The sequence below is a fragment of the Hibiscus syriacus genome, unplaced genomic scaffold (assembly GCF_006381635.1).
Source record: "Hibiscus syriacus cultivar Baekdansim isolate YM2019G1 unplaced genomic scaffold, ASM638163v2 tig00110419_pilon, whole genome shotgun sequence".
Lineage (NCBI taxonomy): Eukaryota > Viridiplantae > Streptophyta > Magnoliopsida > Malvales > Malvaceae > Hibiscus > Hibiscus syriacus.
The window spans coordinates 1,062,862-1,080,308 of NW_024062731.1; the positions used below are offsets into that span (position 1 = coordinate 1,062,862).

Genomic DNA, 17,447 nt, shown 5'->3' on the forward strand with positions numbered 1-17,447 from the left:
TAAGAGATGATTGTCTCCGCCCGCCGCTCATCCGTCCATGCATTCACACAATGTACTCAATATCTTTATTAGATTCTTTTGTAAATTAACCCGTCTCCAAATGAAAGCATATTCCTTGACATTGCTTCCGTTTTGGACCGTATTGGACCTGATATTTTTAATTTCCTCCAACAACAATTGACCTAATTTAACAATTCTGTTTACTATATACTAAGTTCGGCCATTAAGCTTTGACCCACATACATTGCTCGGTCTGATATTGGAGACAAATTATTAGTACTATCTATTCATTAATTATTATCATTATTTTTGTAAATATAAAAAATAATTTGGGGTGTAATTATTTTATTGGTATTTTTGAATTTTTTAAGAAAGAGAAGATCAATAAATAAAAACACTAACTAAATGTCATCATGATAAATTATGATGCAGAAATTGACATTTATAAATTAAATCTTAATTAGGGATTTTTAATGCTTTGAATTTATTCAAAATATAAAAATATACCTAACGATGATAGTAAAATGTGGAATTTTGCTGGTTACACGAAATATTAATACCATTAATTAATACTCACAATAAATGTATTTTGAAAATTAGACTTCAATTTTATATTAAGGGGCGTTTGGTTCAGGATATCTCACATTATTAGGGGAATGAAATGTCATTCCCCCGTTTGGTTGGTAAACATTTCTAGCCTCGGGTAATAAGTTATTCCCAACAATGGTATTTTGAGAGTATATTATCGGGAATATGATTACCCATTCCCTTAGGTATTGTTACATTCCCAATATTTTGGACTAAAATGCTCTTAATTTTTTTCTCTCAAAAATATCATTCTTCTGTCGTTGAATAAAAAAATTCTACGAAGGTTAAATTATAAATTTATCCTTAAATTATTTTAGATTTACAAAAAAAAATCCATATTTAGAATTTTATATAAAGTTCAGGGATTAAAATAAAATTTTACACTTTCATTAAACATATTTATCTTTTCAATTTTGTAAAAAAATTATAAAAATTTTATGAATTTATATTTTTTTTAAAAAATATATAAATTAATTATAGTAATATTATAGTAGAATTCAACTTGTTAAAAAAATAAATATATAATAAGGGTAATTTGATAAAATATATATTCAAATAATATTTTATTTATTTAACCAAACACTGTAATCTTACATTCATACTAAACGAACCAAACACAAAATACAACATTCGTAGTAATTTTATTTCTATTAGTAATCTTATTTCCTTTAATAATCTTACATTCCCTGAATCAAACTTACATAAGAATTTGAATATTTTTTTGAGGTTAAAGTTTTTGTCCCTAATATTAATACCTATTGATAAGAGCGTGGGTCCATCTCACGCGCCAAACAAAAACAGAGAACAAGACACTCCCTACTGCCTCGGTTTAAAGAATCTTCCTAGTAGTTCCTGCCAGTTGTCCACCCAAGCCCCAGCACGACACACGCGCCTCTCATTCCTCGTCTAAATTGTTGAATTTCAAACTCGGCGTCCCAACATTTTTACAGCTTAATTTTTTTAACTCTTTTTAACCTGCTACCATGCCCCAGTTAACTTAAGCATCAGTCTCCTATTGACTGGTCAATCCCTTTACGCCGTTTAAGTTTTCTCTTTTATCCACTCCTAAACCGCCACGTGGAGTCAGACACCTTACGGCGTTTAAACTTTAAGCCGGTCTCGTCTTGCTTTAAGAGCGAGTGAAGCTCGTTTCAGAGTCGAAAAATCATTTTTTTATTCTACTTTTTTCTTTCTCGCTTTCGCTCGTTCTTCCTGGATCTGAAATTCTTGCCGGAGGATTCAAGCATGTCTTCGACGTCGTCGTATTGGTGTTACAGCTGTTCCCGTCTAGTTCGTGTGTTGGATTTAGATGGTACAAACGACGCGGTTGTGTGTCCGTACTGTGATGGTGGCTTCGTCGAGGAGATCAATTCATCGGATAATCACAGCCGTCGATTTCCAGCCATGAATATGATCGCCAGCAACGATAACAGCCGTCAAAATTCGAATCGGACGCGAAATCTCGTCTTTCGTAGGAACCGCCGGGGCTCCGTTGACCGGTCAAATATCAATCCGATCATTGTCCTTCGTGGTTCAACCGATGACGATGACAGCACAGCAGATGGAAACAACCGAGGCGACTTTGGATTCTTCTACGACGACGGATCTGGGTCCGGTTTAAGACCGATACCGACTTCGATGTCCGAAACTTTAATGGGTATGGGTTTCGATCGGTTATTGGAGCAGCTTTCGCAGATCGAGATAACCGGACTGAGTCAACCCGAAAACCCGCCCGCTTCGAAGTCAGCAATCGAATCAATGCCGACCGTTGAAATAGAGAAGACCCATGTTTGCTCCGAAACTCAATGTGCCGTTTGTAAAGAACCATTCGAGCTCGGTACGGAAGCTAGGGAGATGCCGTGTAAGCATATTTACCACGAGGACTGTATTATCCCATGGCTGTCTCTCCGGAACTCGTGTCCGCTTTGCCGCCACGAATTGCCGTCGGATCGGAGCGAGTCAAACGATGACGTTTCGGAGACGGTTGGGCTGAGTATATGGAGGCTTCCCGGTGGGGGTTTCGCGGTGGGAAGGTTTAGGGGGGAAAGGGAAGTGCCGGTTGTTTACACGGAGATGGATGGGGGGTTTGGAGAATCGGGTTCAGATCATGGAGCACCGAGAAGGGTGACGTGGGTCGGGGTCAGAAGAAGAGAGAACGGGTTTAGGAGAGTTGTTAGAAACCTGACGTCGTTTTTGAGGAGGGGTTTGAGGTCTCCGAGTCAGAGTCAGTCTCATGGTGGGAGGGAAGAACCCAGTGGGTTGACCAGAAATGGTTCAACATCAATGTTTCGTAGGTTTACAAGAAGCATAAGTTCAAGCTCCAATTCTGTTTTGGAATAATTCTTTTTTATAAAAACAAGTAATTTTTATTTTCTTCAAATTCATTATGGGCTTTGAATTTATGAAAAAGGATTGTAAATAACCATTTAATTGGCGAATTTGATATAGTACATCAGCAATTTTCATGTTAATTTCTTCTGGATTGTTTTTGGTACACAAGAAGGAAGGATACCCAAAGGAACCCAAGGAATTTTGAGGAAAAATGATTATGGTGAAATTGCGTATGTAAAAAAGGGTTTGGGATAATTTAAACGTACGAGGAGGACCATACAAGACCCTTAATTCTCAAGGGAAGATTAAGAAAATATGAATCAAGGTGGCAAATAAGAGTAGGCATACATAATCTAGAAAAAAGGAATTAGTCAGATTCTGGTAGTGAATCCACTTGGCCGCGTTACCAAACACCTCACCCCCACCGCATGGTGTGGACTAATTCCATTGTCCAAATCTTATGGATTTCATTTAGTTGTCTAATAACAACTCTCAAAAGTGTGAAAGCATTAGGCATATGTATGCCCAAATGAAAGCTCATAATGGGACATGTTTCGGCTGGTAGAGAGAGAGAGCTTATCTGCGACGTGTTAAAACATACTTAGGGTTTTAGTTTGGGACATTTGTAGAGAGAGAGAGAGAGAGAGAGAGAGAGAAGTTCCCAACTCAAACTTTGCAACCAAACTGCCCTCTTAAGAAATCACTAATTCCACACTTGACTTGTTTTTATTTGTCATCTGCCACCATTAATTCAATGCCTTGCAATCGATCTATATTTTTCTTATATGTAAATTGAGTATTTAATACTTAAACTATCAGTTTTGGAATGTTTTAGTGCCTAAATTTTTTTTTAAAAAAAAATCAAAATTTAATCATAGGTTTTTTAATAAAATATTAAAATGGAACGACAACTAAATGTTAGGTATAATTTTGAAAAAAAAATTAAAAGTTTAGGTATTAAAATGGATCAAAACTAATAGTTTAGGTACTAAACGTACAATTTACCCTTTTCTTATTATCCTTTTTTATACTCAAAATAGTGTTGATTTCTTTGAAGTTTAAAGCATCTTGACAAAATTGTTTATAATTCAAGTGGGGTTGGATTATAATTCAATAGTGTTGGTCTCTCATTTTCAATTGCATCGGTAATGCTTTTCGGTTTATGGAAATTGTCATTGCTTGTTAATGATGCTTATGTAATAGTTAACTGCGTTGGTATAAGGATCCATATTGAATAATATCGTTATATAATGATTTAATTATTGCTTTTTTTTAAAAATTTTTTTGAGGGATTGTTTAATATTTAAAATTCTAAAATTCTAAAATATCTAAATCTGAGTTCAAGGGGAAAAAAAAAATAAAGAAAGGATTTTAAGTTTGATCGACCATTGTCAATAACAACTGACAACGTTGGATGTGGTGGTGCACAACAACAACAATTGAGTTGTGGAGAAAGTTATAGAGAAAAATAAGAAAAAATAATTTCTTTAAAGGCAAAAAGGAAATGAAAAATTAAAAAAAAATTGTAATGTCTGATAGTAGGTGCTTTGGTCAAGCCTAACCCAATTAATTTTATCAATGAATTAAGAAAATTTTAAATATATATTATCTTAGTTATTATAGATCATTTTAACATATATTTTCACAATATTAAAATTGATATTTACCTTAAACAATTTGGGTAAACTACATATTTATTTACTCATCTATTTTCACATTTTCGTTATGGGCATGAAATTATTTTTTTCGACATCATACCTAACGTTATATTTTGATTCTATTTTGATCATTTGTCACTAAAAAATAAACATAATTGTTGATGTGTCACCATAAGATAATGCCATATCATCATTGAAAAAAAATAAAAAAATTACCACATGAATAACTCTGTTTATTTTTAATAGCGAGAGTGATCGAAATGAAACTAAATCGTAACGTTAGGTGTGATTTTTAAAATATATATATAATTAGGTGATCAGATCAGAATCATCGAAATAGGTGAGTGACTAAATGCTTAGTTTATCCTAAAGAATAATAAATATGTTTTTGGGAAATTGTTTATTTAAAAGAAAAGGTTGAGATGTTTGGAAGTTTGGATGCTGATTTGGCAATGAATCGTAAACCACAAGTCTGAGTGGGAGTGCACAAATGAGAGATCCAACGGCTGATGCTAATTTATCCACGCTGTCAACAAGACGTGGCAACGGTTAGATCCAGATCCAGTGCACGTGTCACTTTCTATTTCTAGAGCTTTCTCTCTTGGTATTAAAAAAAGAAAAATGAAGAGCAGACAAGTAAATTGCTATTTTCAGTTTCGGACAAAGACACGGAGGGCTCAATCGCTAACAGCACACGAAGAAACAAGGTAAGAATAACAGAGAAATTTTCTTGCATTTCTTATTGTGTTTCCTCTTAAATCCCTCCTATTTTGCAATTAGAAGGAAGACTGTTAAATCGATCTATTGATCTTTGATTTCCTTGAGTAGGTTTTCTGTGTTTCTTCGCATCAGATTCTGTTTGTTTGCTGAGAAAACGGTGGAAAGATGAGACTTTTCTTTTGCTTTTACCTTGCGCTTTCTCATCATTCAGTAAAGACCTGGAAAGTTGAATTTTGTTTTTCTTATGATTTTGATTCCTATAGGGTAATGTAGGCCTCTGTGTTAAATTCCATTTTTCCTGTTGCTTGATTTTGCGGTTGATTCAGTCTTTATGTGTGATTTTTAAAATAATATTAAAAAATTAAAAGGAAGGAATTTGAATTATAAATTCTGAGTTTTTTGCTTTTGAGTATGTGTAAAATTTTCCTTAATTAATTGTTAAATATACTCTAGAGGATGAGGCATTAAAGACAGCATTTAATTACTAAAATAGTGCAAATGAGAAGTAACATGTCATTGCAATTCATAAAACAATTCGATGAATTGGTTTTTTTAAGTTACTTTATGCGAGAACTGAGAAATAAAGATATGGTGGTATTGAACTTTGAACAAATTCACTGTTTTTATCTGTAATGGCTTAATGGGATTAGTACTAAATCTACTATGACTTTGTTTCCACTGAAAATTTTATGATCTTTTATTCCTTTCCCTTGTTGGATTCCAATTCCTTTTGACACTGCTTTTTCTTTTTGAATCTAGGGAGTTTTAGCGTTTTCTGATCATGCTTTGGACTATTGTTTTGGTTTGCTTTTTTAATCAGGGAAATTGGTTTTAGCTTAATAGTAGGCAATGACAATCCTAATTGAGTAAATTTCAATTTAATAAAGCATGATTTACTGCCTATCTATGTTTTGTTTGATTGTAATGACTGTAACAGTGGTTCACATTTGTAATGTCATAGGATTTGAACGGTTTCAAGAGGAAAGTTGTTTGTATCTGCTGCCGCCTTTTAGACTAGTGGAATTTCTGCTTTTCTTCAACAACGAGTTTTGTTTTCCGAGGGACTAGAGGGGATATTGAGAGCGGTTTTCAGGATTTATCCCTGAACGTCCGGCTGTGGTATGCTTGCTTCTCCTCATCATTACATTTTATTTGCCTGTTAGATTTTTTCATCCAATAGAATGGGGTCCGAACTTTCATTGCACTATTTTTTTACCAGCGTATACATACTGCTCGACCAGTTAACTCAAATTCATTGGCCTTTCTTGTTACAAGTAATGTTTCTAGTTGCTTATGTATTTGTTCATTGCATTTGTTAGAACATTTCCTCTAATCATTTCTTGTTATGCGCATTTCTAATCTATTCTTGTTTGTTTTCAACAGTTCTTTTGCTGTTCATGATTTTAAACTCTCATCAAATGTCGTCAAACTTTCTGGTATGTACACACTATACATTCAATGGGAGCATGCTGCTGTGTCTGTTAATAAATTGCAGCCATGTAGTTATCTTCTATGTCTCTTTGTGCAGCTTTGGCTAGTAGTGGGTGTCTTTCTGATGGCTACGAGTCTAAGGATGTATGCAACTTGTCAGCAACTTCAAGCTCAGGCCTGAGCTCATGCTGCAGCAGCTAGTGGCTTACTTGGTCACACTGAGTTGCGTTTGCACATGCCACCATCAATCGCTTTTGCCACTAGAGGAAGCTTACAAGGACTAAGACTCCAACTTGCTCTTCTTGATCGGGAATTTGATGATCTAGGTATGCGCTATTTTCAAAATTCACCTGTAAGATTCTATGAGTTGGTTTTAACATGCAAGGACAGATATTTGTAACCGAGTTTTGGTGGTATTTTGTCTGGTCATATGAAGATTACCATTTTCTTTCCTTCTGCTCCAGATTATGATACCCTGAGAGCATTTGATTCTGATAATATTTCCACAACTCCTTCAATGAGCGAGGAAGGGATTACCTGTGCACAAGTACAAGAGTCCTGGTCCCGAGAGGTATGCACAAATGTTTATGTTTAGCTAGCTTGCTTCTGTTGTGAATTAGCATCCGGGTTTCTTTTGACGAAATTCATAATCACAATGATTTGTTTTTTTTACAGTGCTGGATCGTCACTGAAGCAGGCGTAATCTTCGTCTGCCTCTGTTGAGGTTTTGATAATCATAGAGCGTGTTCAAGATATCTTTGTCTGTGTATCGTTCTGAATTATCACTATATATTACAGCAGCTAAAGCAAGATTCTAGGACCGATGATGGGAGTACGAAGGCTTTGGAAGATGAACTAACTTGTACCATTTGCTTGGATCAAGTTAACAGGGGGAACTTGTTCGGAGCTTGCCATGTTTGCATCAAGTTCTATTTCACTTTTATGTTCTCATCGAATGATTATACGATATCAGTTATTATGTATATTGATAATAATCTCATATTGCAGTTTCATGCCGGTTGTATCGATCCGTGGCTGCAGCAACAAGGCACGTACCCCGTATGTAAGTTCAAAATGGGTTCAAGATGGCAGGAAAACAGGGAGAGCGAGTAGGATGATTCAGACATGGTTTAACTTGACTCCCCATCTAAGTAATATAAATGTATATGCATTAAAATATGTGAATCACGTCATGTTTGCAATTACAAATAATGTTATTTTTTGAGGTGGTGTGTAAATGGCCTCTAGGCTGTAAAAGCTCACGAGGCTATATGCATTTTCTTCGACTATCTTAGTGCAGGAATTCAGGTTGTGATTGTGGAGGATCTTTACCCGACTGATTGGAACGGTAGTATTTGACTGGTTATCCTCTAAACATGCCCGGTTCTGATTTACAACTTGAATCAATCCAACCGAATTAGAATCTGTTTTCTTAGTTAATCTATGGGTAAACTACACAAATAGTCATTAAACTTTGAGTAAGTTTCTGTTGTTTCCATTGAAATTTTAAAAGTTATAAATTGGTCACTAACATTATCGACTTGTATCACCTATTACAGAAAACTGAGCTGGATCATTAAAAACGTACCTAGATAGCTGGATTGTTAAAACGTACTCGAAAAGTATAGTGCTATGCTGGAGAAGACTGTGTGTGTGTGTGTGAGGCTCTCGAGCTTTGTGCGTCAGTGAAGCTCTTAAGCTCCGAGTAAGAAGACATTCTTTGAACAAAAAATATTTAATAAGGGAGACCCCATTATTGAAGAAAGAATAAAGTTCTTGGTTTAACGAGATAATACGAGTCACGAATTAAGAACAAACTGTTTCATCACACCTTTTATACAAGACTCAAGCTCCATTGATGGAGCACTAATCCCTAACCTTCCAGCCTTTCCTTTCTTCTTTGTCAATCACTTTTAGTCCCAAAACTTGGTCCATCGAAATAAATTTCTATGGTTGGAGATACCCAAAAAGGAATAAACCTCGCGTCTTCAAAATATCATTAAAACCAGTTAACCCACCACTTGACATGTGAGTAAGATCTGTGGATACCCAAAAGGGAATGAAAAACGCGCATCTTCAAATTAGCATTAAAACCAGTTAACCCAACATTTGACATATGAGTAAGATCTGTGGCTGATGCTGTTCATCTTCCCCACAATCGTGGAGAGTCTCTAGATCCTCTGCAAGTATTAAAAATAAACCTCTCTTTCTTCTCCTATATGCTAGGAACTTGGAACTTCAGCTTTGCTGGCATATGTGCAAACATGCTCTTATATTACTATGTGGTTTGTACCAACTCAAAGAAAGTTAGTCTTATTTTCTAATTGTATGTGTATTGCTTCATTCCAATTATTTAAAAATGAAAGTTGAGACCATCTTAAAACATTAAACTAGTTAATTGTTTCTGGACGTTAGCAGTATCAGTTTCGCTTATGTCCCATATTTCATTTATATGTTCATTTTGCATCAAACTAAAATTGTTTAACCTTTCATCATGATTAGTATTTTTCAAGAAATTTCCAGGTTTCACTATTTTTATTTATGCAACTTTTGTTTTCGGTATGATTTGGAAGCCTGCATGCTTAGTTTATTCATCCTGTTAGAATATGTGAAGTGATTATGTTATTCACAATCTCCAGTTTGTAAGCGAATCACTAAAAGAACCAGCCTTGGAGTTCGAGATGTTAGACCCAATTCTGTTCAAATGACGAGTGATCCTTTCTTTTCTGACAGTCGGGCAGAAACCATGAACACTAGACGACGAGGATTTGGTCCCTTCAGCATTTATCAAGTTTAAGCATATTGAAACTGATTCCATCGTCTTCACAGAGCTTTCGAATGAACTCTTGAAAATGAGTGAACCCCTTGTAACCAATGTGTAATCATTTTTACGACCCACGTTTTTCATTCCTTTTGTGGGTATCTCCAACCATAAAAATATGCTTCGATGGGCCGAGTTTTAGGATCAAAAGTGGATGACAAAGAGGAAAGGGAAGGCGTTAGAAGGTTAGGGATTGGTATTCTATCAATGGAGCTGGAGACTTATATTGAAAGTTAGGGATTGGTGTTCTATCAATGGAACTGGAGACTTATATTGAAAGTGTGATGAAATGGATTGTTCTTAATTCATGGCTCTTATTGTCTCATGAAACCATCAACTCCACTCTTTCTTCAATTAAGTATTTTTGGTTCAAAGAGTGTCTTCTTTCTCGAAGCTTGAGGGCTTCACACACACACAAAGAGAGAGACGGTGAATAAGGACTTCATTAGTTCTCCAACAGGACACTCTACTGCTCAGATAAGCTTTCAACGACCCAACTTAATTTTCTGTAACAGACGTTAATGGTTGTTAATGCCGAGTGATCATTTTGTTACAAATCGATAACGTTAGTGACTGATTTATAACTTTTGAAAGTTCAGTGAAAAAAACTTATTCAAAGTTTAGTGCTCATTGGTGTAATTTACCCTTAATTGACACAAGTGTATACTAAAGAGGTTCTATGCAGAGTATCGGGTTTACCAAGACCACCAAACTTAGACCACCACTTGGAGAATGTTAGAGAGTTCATTCACACTGACCTTGCAAATAAAGAAAGTTGCATCATATCAGACAATGTCTACAGTGGAGGTGCATATATAATATAAGAAATCAGAGAAAATTGTGAAGGATTCTTACCATATCAAGTGTGAACACCCATCCAAGGAAAAAAGAGACTAATTGATATAATTAGATGGTGGGGTGATTGACTTTCCCTAGATTGAGGGATTTTTGTATTAAAGGTTCATTATAGTCGCTGATGTAAATAGATCTAGACCATTGATTGAGAGAGAGCTCAAGTATAAATATAGAATATCTCCTCTTTATTTGTATAATCCATTTCATTCATTCTCACTTTGAGAGAATAATAAAGCTTTGAGTCATTTATTTTAACTTTCTTGTCCCTTTCAATTGTTCTAAGTTCTCTTTGTGGCTGTTGCCTCTCTAGGTGGCTATGAGTAGTCCCCATGGTGTTTACACTTCCACACATGTATCCAACTTAGGTGGCTTGACGGCCACATTGGTGTTAAAGCTTTCTCATCCATCAAAGTCTAGAGGGTTTGGTGTTGGCCTTTGTCGAGTTTGCATGCTCATAATCATAAGGTTTGGTTTAAAGTTTACTGGGGTACAGAACCGATCAAATAGCATCAAGGAGCTCTTACAGCTGCACGTTCCCGAGTTGAAGTTTCCAAAGACGTGACACGAGCATACGTGAACACTTAGTCGTCAAAGTAGTTAACCATGTTCTTAATAACATCAAGCATTCACTGGTACGAGAAGCCGTTCAATTTCTTCACTGATATAAGTTATTTACATTTCTATGGTTAAATTACAATTTTTTTCCTGGTACGGAGTTTGACAGCTTCGGAGTGGATGGACGGACAGGCCGTCGAACTCCACACAATGTCCCATTCAAACTGGGCCGTCTTATGTGTACAATTTCACCATTACTGGCCAAATAGGCACTATCTTCTGGCATGACCACTTTTCATGACTTAGAGAAACTGTTTATGGACTACTTATCATCCTCCCAAGGCGAAATGATTCATACCCTTTTGTCGAACCCTACAAACAAGTCCCATTCTCGTTTGGCAACGTTTCTGATATCTTTTTTCGAACAATGCTACAACTTTTGTTGTTCTTTGATGACAATTTAACTCGATGAAGTTTAACTATAGGTGAGTGGTTTAACGCTGATGCTGATTTCCCAGCTTTCCCTCTTCATTCATTCAATTACACAGGCACACCACCTCACAACACACTCGTAAGTAATGGCAGTAAACTTGTTGTGATACCTTTCGATATGAGTGTCAAAGTAGTGTTGCAGAATACGAGTATTCTCGGTGCCGAGATGGCTATAATATTTATGTTGATGGTCAGGGTTTCAGAAACTTTGACCCTGAAAATGACCATCCCAAGTTCAAACTGGTTAATCATGTTGAAAGGAACACCATTGGTGTTCACTCTGGTGATTGGGATTGCAATTCGTTTTCAAGCTGACAATCCTGGTAATTTTCTTTGAATAGTTTAATGTGATTATAAAGTAATATTTATTTATAATCTTTTTTAATCATACGACATGCATACACTTTACAAATGTAGTTGTTCTACCGTACATCATACAGCATTTAATAACTTCTACACTATAATGGTGCAGAAGTTTGGCTGATGCACTGACATTTTGAGGTCCATTTGAGCTGAGGATTAAGAATGACATGGATAGTCATAGTCTTGGATGGGAAACTCCCAAACTAGAAGCTGCCTCCACCGTCTGATCTTCCCAAGTGTTGATTTTTCTCTCTTGGATTTGAACCATGAAGCTTGACATACATACATACATGACTAAATTTATAGTTAAATCACAAAGAACTTAAAACTCATCATAATTTAAAAATGGTTGTCCTTTGCTCCCATATGTAATGAGATAAGGGGATGTAAGATGGTAGGCTGCCCCCAATACCAGGTTGGGAGCAGCTTCCGTAGAAGACCTCCGAATTATGAAATGCTCTCCGTAGGACTCGGATCCCACGACCTCAAGGTTAAGAACCTTGTGCTCTACCAATTAAGCTGTATAGTCATCTCTTAAAACTCATCATAATTTAATTTCCAAAACACATAAAACACATATTCACTGCAACTAAATTTCTTAACAAAATAATACTGATAATTACAAATAAAATCACCAATCTAAGCACCACATGATGTTACTTGTGACACGACACTCTACAGAACCTGGTGTGTCACTTAAAAACTTATTGTTAATGCATTTATAATTTAGAAAAGTTGTTTGTTTCTTTAATTTTCTTAAAAGTGCCTTGAGAATATCACATGGAAACATGTGAACTGAATAAAGCATGGGCAAAGGAAAGCCTGCTATTATCACTGAGCTTTTATTAATTAATATATTCCAACGAAATAATAAAAATGGTTGTCCATAAAAATCGTTGAAACAGGGCCTCAAACCTTAAAAGCTCTTAAAAAAAATAATGTAATCTACCTTATCCACTGTCTTGCTGGTAGCCAACTGGATAATGCTCTCCTGGGTGCCTCTTGTCTGACAATTCGTCTTATTTTACAACTTCATGCTTTGCCATTCACTGGATGCAATTTGAAAATAGAAAGGCATATTGGCGAGAACCTGATCTCAGATCAAGAATCTAACCAATGAAATACAAATTCTTAAACCTTAATTTTACTACAAATGCTGAAATCTGAACCAACAACAACATTGGTTGCATTTCAAGTTGTTCCAAACGACCAAATGCTTGACAAAAGTTCAGAGTTATTCAGACACTAATCAGATGAATGCGTTGGTGTGTGTATATAATCTAAGACATGCATGCAATGTAAAAAGGATGGAGATGTATACTGGCATCAAATTATTATCATTGAATCGTTAGTCTCCTTTCAAAAAACATGTTCGATAATATGTACAACGTCATTGTTTTTAAAGTTTAAGACTTCCCTTTTCTTTTGATGCAAGATTAATGCACTCTAACACTGTTATGGACATTTTGTTTTCATCCTTAGAACACGAAAGGTGACACAATAGCTTATTATGACATTCAATGTAAGGATTTGGATACACTAAATAAACAATTTATATAGGCAATGCATTAATGAATATATATATATATATATATGTATATGTATGTATCCAACATAACACATCTGAGTCAAAGTAAAATAGCTTGGGATATGGAGAAAGAAGAATATAGATGTTCAGTGTCAAAAATCTACATATATAATATCTTCTAATAACTACGCACTACTTTCATGACCAGGGAAATCAAATCATTTGCTATTTTTCACCTTGTTAATTTGCAATGGCTTTTCAGATACCAGAATATTTGATAACATTCGAATCTTTTAGCTTCTGCTTTGGTGTTTAAAAGTCGGGGCAGTAAACTGAAATATTTCCAGACCTCCAGCTACCAATTAAGATCTTACGATGAAAATTTTATTAAACAAATGATTAAGATTTATAATCATTTCTTCAATTTGAAATTTAACCATTCCATTAACAATATTTTTTTCATTTTCATCCTTCAAACTAAACAAAGCCTAAGCTTCTCTATGTTGTATTTCTATATGCATATTTATACAGATATTTTAGTATATAAATACAAAACTTCCTATGGGAAACAGCAAGAAGATTATGAATAGCCATATCCTTTTTTACACACACACACACACACATATATAGAAAGAATTTATTGTGAAAATAAGTCATATTACTAAGAATTACAATTCAAAACATCAATAACGTAAACCCTAATAATTAAGCATCCTTTATGTCGACCCTACTTCCATTTTACAAGACAAAGTACAAGAACTTCTTGTAACATGGAATATAAGCTAACTAAAATCAAAATCAGATCGAAGTATATCAAGATCTCCAAGTTTATTATTGGGTCTTCATATATATATATATATATATATATGAGAAAACCCTACACAGTTTATTAGATTATCACCTGTTTCAGCAGCAGCCTCCAACAAAGCAAAAGGAGCATGAGTAGAAGAATCAGTCAAAAGAAAATGGATGTTAAAAAAGAAATCAAAAATACCTTTGGTATAGTCTTTATTTCCCCCCTCGAATGGCATCTATAACAGGAGTTTCACTTGGATCGAAATCAAGAATTGTTGTTCAGTTGAAAAGTGAGAGTATAGCCAAACATGTTTGCTGATGCAGCATCATCAAGATTCCCAAATCAGAAAGGAAACTTTGGCTGTCCAAAGACACCCTTACCCAAGTTTGTGAATCTTAATAATGCCGCATCTGCAAACACCGACTCTTTGATTATCACAGATGATGAGATCTCTCTCCCCCCATGCAAAGTGAAAACATATGGGGAAAAAACCCTAACCCATTTTAAGAAATCATTATGCAACTGCCAAAATTGAAAATAAAAAACAGCCAAAGTTCAAATCAAGGAAAAAAAATGAATACCCCAGCTATCTAGGCTGGGTTGACCATGGCATCACATAATTGCAGAAAAGACAATAAGCCAGCTATAGGAGAAAAAATATTGTGATCCAAGAGTAAAAACAATGACTCTAGGCTGGGTTGACCTTAGCATCACATAATTGCAGAAAAGAAAATAAGCCAGCTATAGGAGACAAAATATTGTGATATAAGAGTTAAAACAATGACTCTTTCAACATATATACACATATGGAGTTGTTGTGAGGAAAATTATTGGGAGAAGAAAGTATACATAGAGAGAGGAAAACTAGGAGTGATTGGTTTCAGTAACTGAAATTAGTGATTTAAATAGAAATCCCCTATCCGAATAACAATTATTACCCAACCGCTTATACATATGCAATCGCGATAAACACAATGTAATCGAAAAGACGATCGTAATCGCAGTTTAAATCCCTGACTGAAATTGTAATGTAGCATAAGTACAATATCCTTTAGGGGAATCCATATTTAAACAAATAAAGGTGTCCAATGGGGAACTGTTTCTTGTAAGCAAAGTTGAGTTGCAGAGAGAGAAAGATCAATGATTCAAAGCTGATGAGTTCTGGTTAATTTATAAGAAAGTGATGCTGGCTTTGGGTAATCAGGGAGTTAAATTAGAGTATATAATGATGATTCTGCAATACACACATAAATTATAACCTAACAGTCTGGCCCTTTATTATTATTCCCTTAAAACAAGCCTTTAATTATGTTGATTATATTATGGGAAGAACAACTTTATTAGGATTTTCAAAAGGGAGTCCTCATTCCTGTACACAATAAAATTAAAATCCAGCAGTTTAATGATTAATTCAGGTTCTACTCATTTAGATTTGTATTAACAGGACCAAAACTTTAATAAATTAAAATTATTTGGTGTTAATTTCATTAAATTTTATGTGTTTAAGACTAATTTTTAAGTTTATTAAATAGTTATTTGGGAGTATATTTAAAAATAACTTAATTATAGGGAATCCTAGTCGCTCCCTCCCTCCCTTTTGCTTTATTTACAATTTGTGTCATTTTCTATAGATCAAATCAACTTTTTTTTCATTGATTTTGTTTAGCCAATGGTAGCACAAGTTTTTATACCGATTGCCGACGTTATTTTTTCTCTTTATTTTTTTTTGCTTTTTTAACAAGAATAATTTTTGTCTTTGTAACATGTTTATCTTTGCCTTTATTGCACATTTATCTCTACCTTTGTGGCACGTTTTCTCTGTCTTTTGGTAGTTTTCGGTCGTTTGGTTGTTGTTTTCGTTTATCTTTTTTCTCATAGTTGGATTTGACATCACCAGGACAAATCAAGATGACACTTATTTGTTATCATGCTGATCTTCCCTGCTTTGGACCATTGGATTGATTTGGATACTCGTTTTGCGCTCGTGGATATTTTTCTCACGTCGCTTGACTCTGATTTGCAATTTGTAGATAGTCTTTTAGTAGTTTCATCCGCTTTTGTGGTTCGTTTGTCGATACAATCATATTTGTTCGTATTTTTATTTTGTTCGAGCATTGGTTATGTTTTTTAACTTTTTCCTTTATGGTCCGGTCCTTGTGACCATGATGGCTAGTTTTTATGTCAATGTTTATAAGAAAAATGTCATAATTATAATTTAGTTTACGTTTATTCATTGTAATTTTGGATATTTTCTATTTATAATAAAACTAGCGGGTTTCTATAATAGAAAACAACTTAATGATTTGAAAAATAACTATACTTTATTTTCCCATTTTTTTATTATCTTATTAATCTATTATCATACCTAATTAATTTTAGTTTACTTATAATCTCTAAAAATTAATTTTAATTTTTAATTAATCTGGAGTAAATACAAGGATGTATTTGTTCTATGATAACTTTAAACCATTTGACATTGAAATCTCACGCCCTTAATATTCATTGTGCTCGAACTTAAAACTTCAAGAAATAACACCAATTCATTTACCATCAAAGTTGTCACACCCAAAATTTTGATTTAAAATAATAATTAATTTATTTAATTTAATTAAGGGGTTGTTTTGTGAGGATTGGGAAACTTAAGACCTATTTTCAAAATTTCTAAAAGTTCAAGGACCTAAGCTTGCATTTCCCCTTTGCAACCAAAATAAACCCCCGGTGAAATCCCAAACCCAAATCCTTAGCTCAACCCGTCGCCCCCTGATGCCTATAAATTTTCTATCGTTCGACCATCGTTGAGCTTTGTATCGTCTCTGTTCGGATCGTTAGCCTTGCGACCAAAACCCCCTTAGTCTCTTTCCATGGAATGCCACCAAACGTCGTAAATTTGGCCCTCGAATGTTCATTGAAAACTCACCGGCCACCGTTGAATTTCTTTTTTTTCAATCGATCCCGGCTTTAGTTCATTGCACCGCCACTGCCATTGTACTCCTTGAGAAGTTCCAATCAAAACCCAAGCAAATGTGTCCCCTCATCGTCGCTCCGTCGTCATGCATTGTACATCTACCGTAATAAGCACTTCGTTATATTATTCAGTTCATTTTAATTGTGTTTTGGCTTGTAATTGAAGTGGTTTGGACTGATTTTTGTGTTGGTTTTCGTTTGGAATAATCGGCTGCCGGAACTGCCCTCGTCGTTGTCGCACGCACCACCACGCATCGACAGTGCACGTGGGGCTCTCTTACCATTCCAGGAAGCTTTTGGAACCGGTCCAGTCAACCCGGTCTAAACCGAGTCAACTCGGTTGAG

The 17,447-nt window shown here is 35.0% G+C and overlaps 1 protein-coding gene and 1 pseudogene across 1 annotated transcript in view; both read left to right on the plus strand.

The window, feature by feature from the left end:
* Positions 1-1,798: 1,798 nt before the first annotated feature.
* LOC120124525 (E3 ubiquitin-protein ligase RDUF1-like) overlaps positions 1,799-17,447 on the plus strand; it is a 31,205-nt gene continuing 15,556 nt past the window's right edge. The window contains exon 1 of the mRNA XM_039143185.1: positions 1,799-2,928. Within this exon, the coding sequence (XP_038999116.1) occupies positions 1,834-2,928 (1,095 nt within the window). The 5' untranslated portion in view covers positions 1,799-1,833. The remainder of the gene's footprint in view (positions 2,929-17,447) is intronic.
* On the plus strand, positions 5,068-8,103 carry LOC120124556 (annotated as a pseudogene).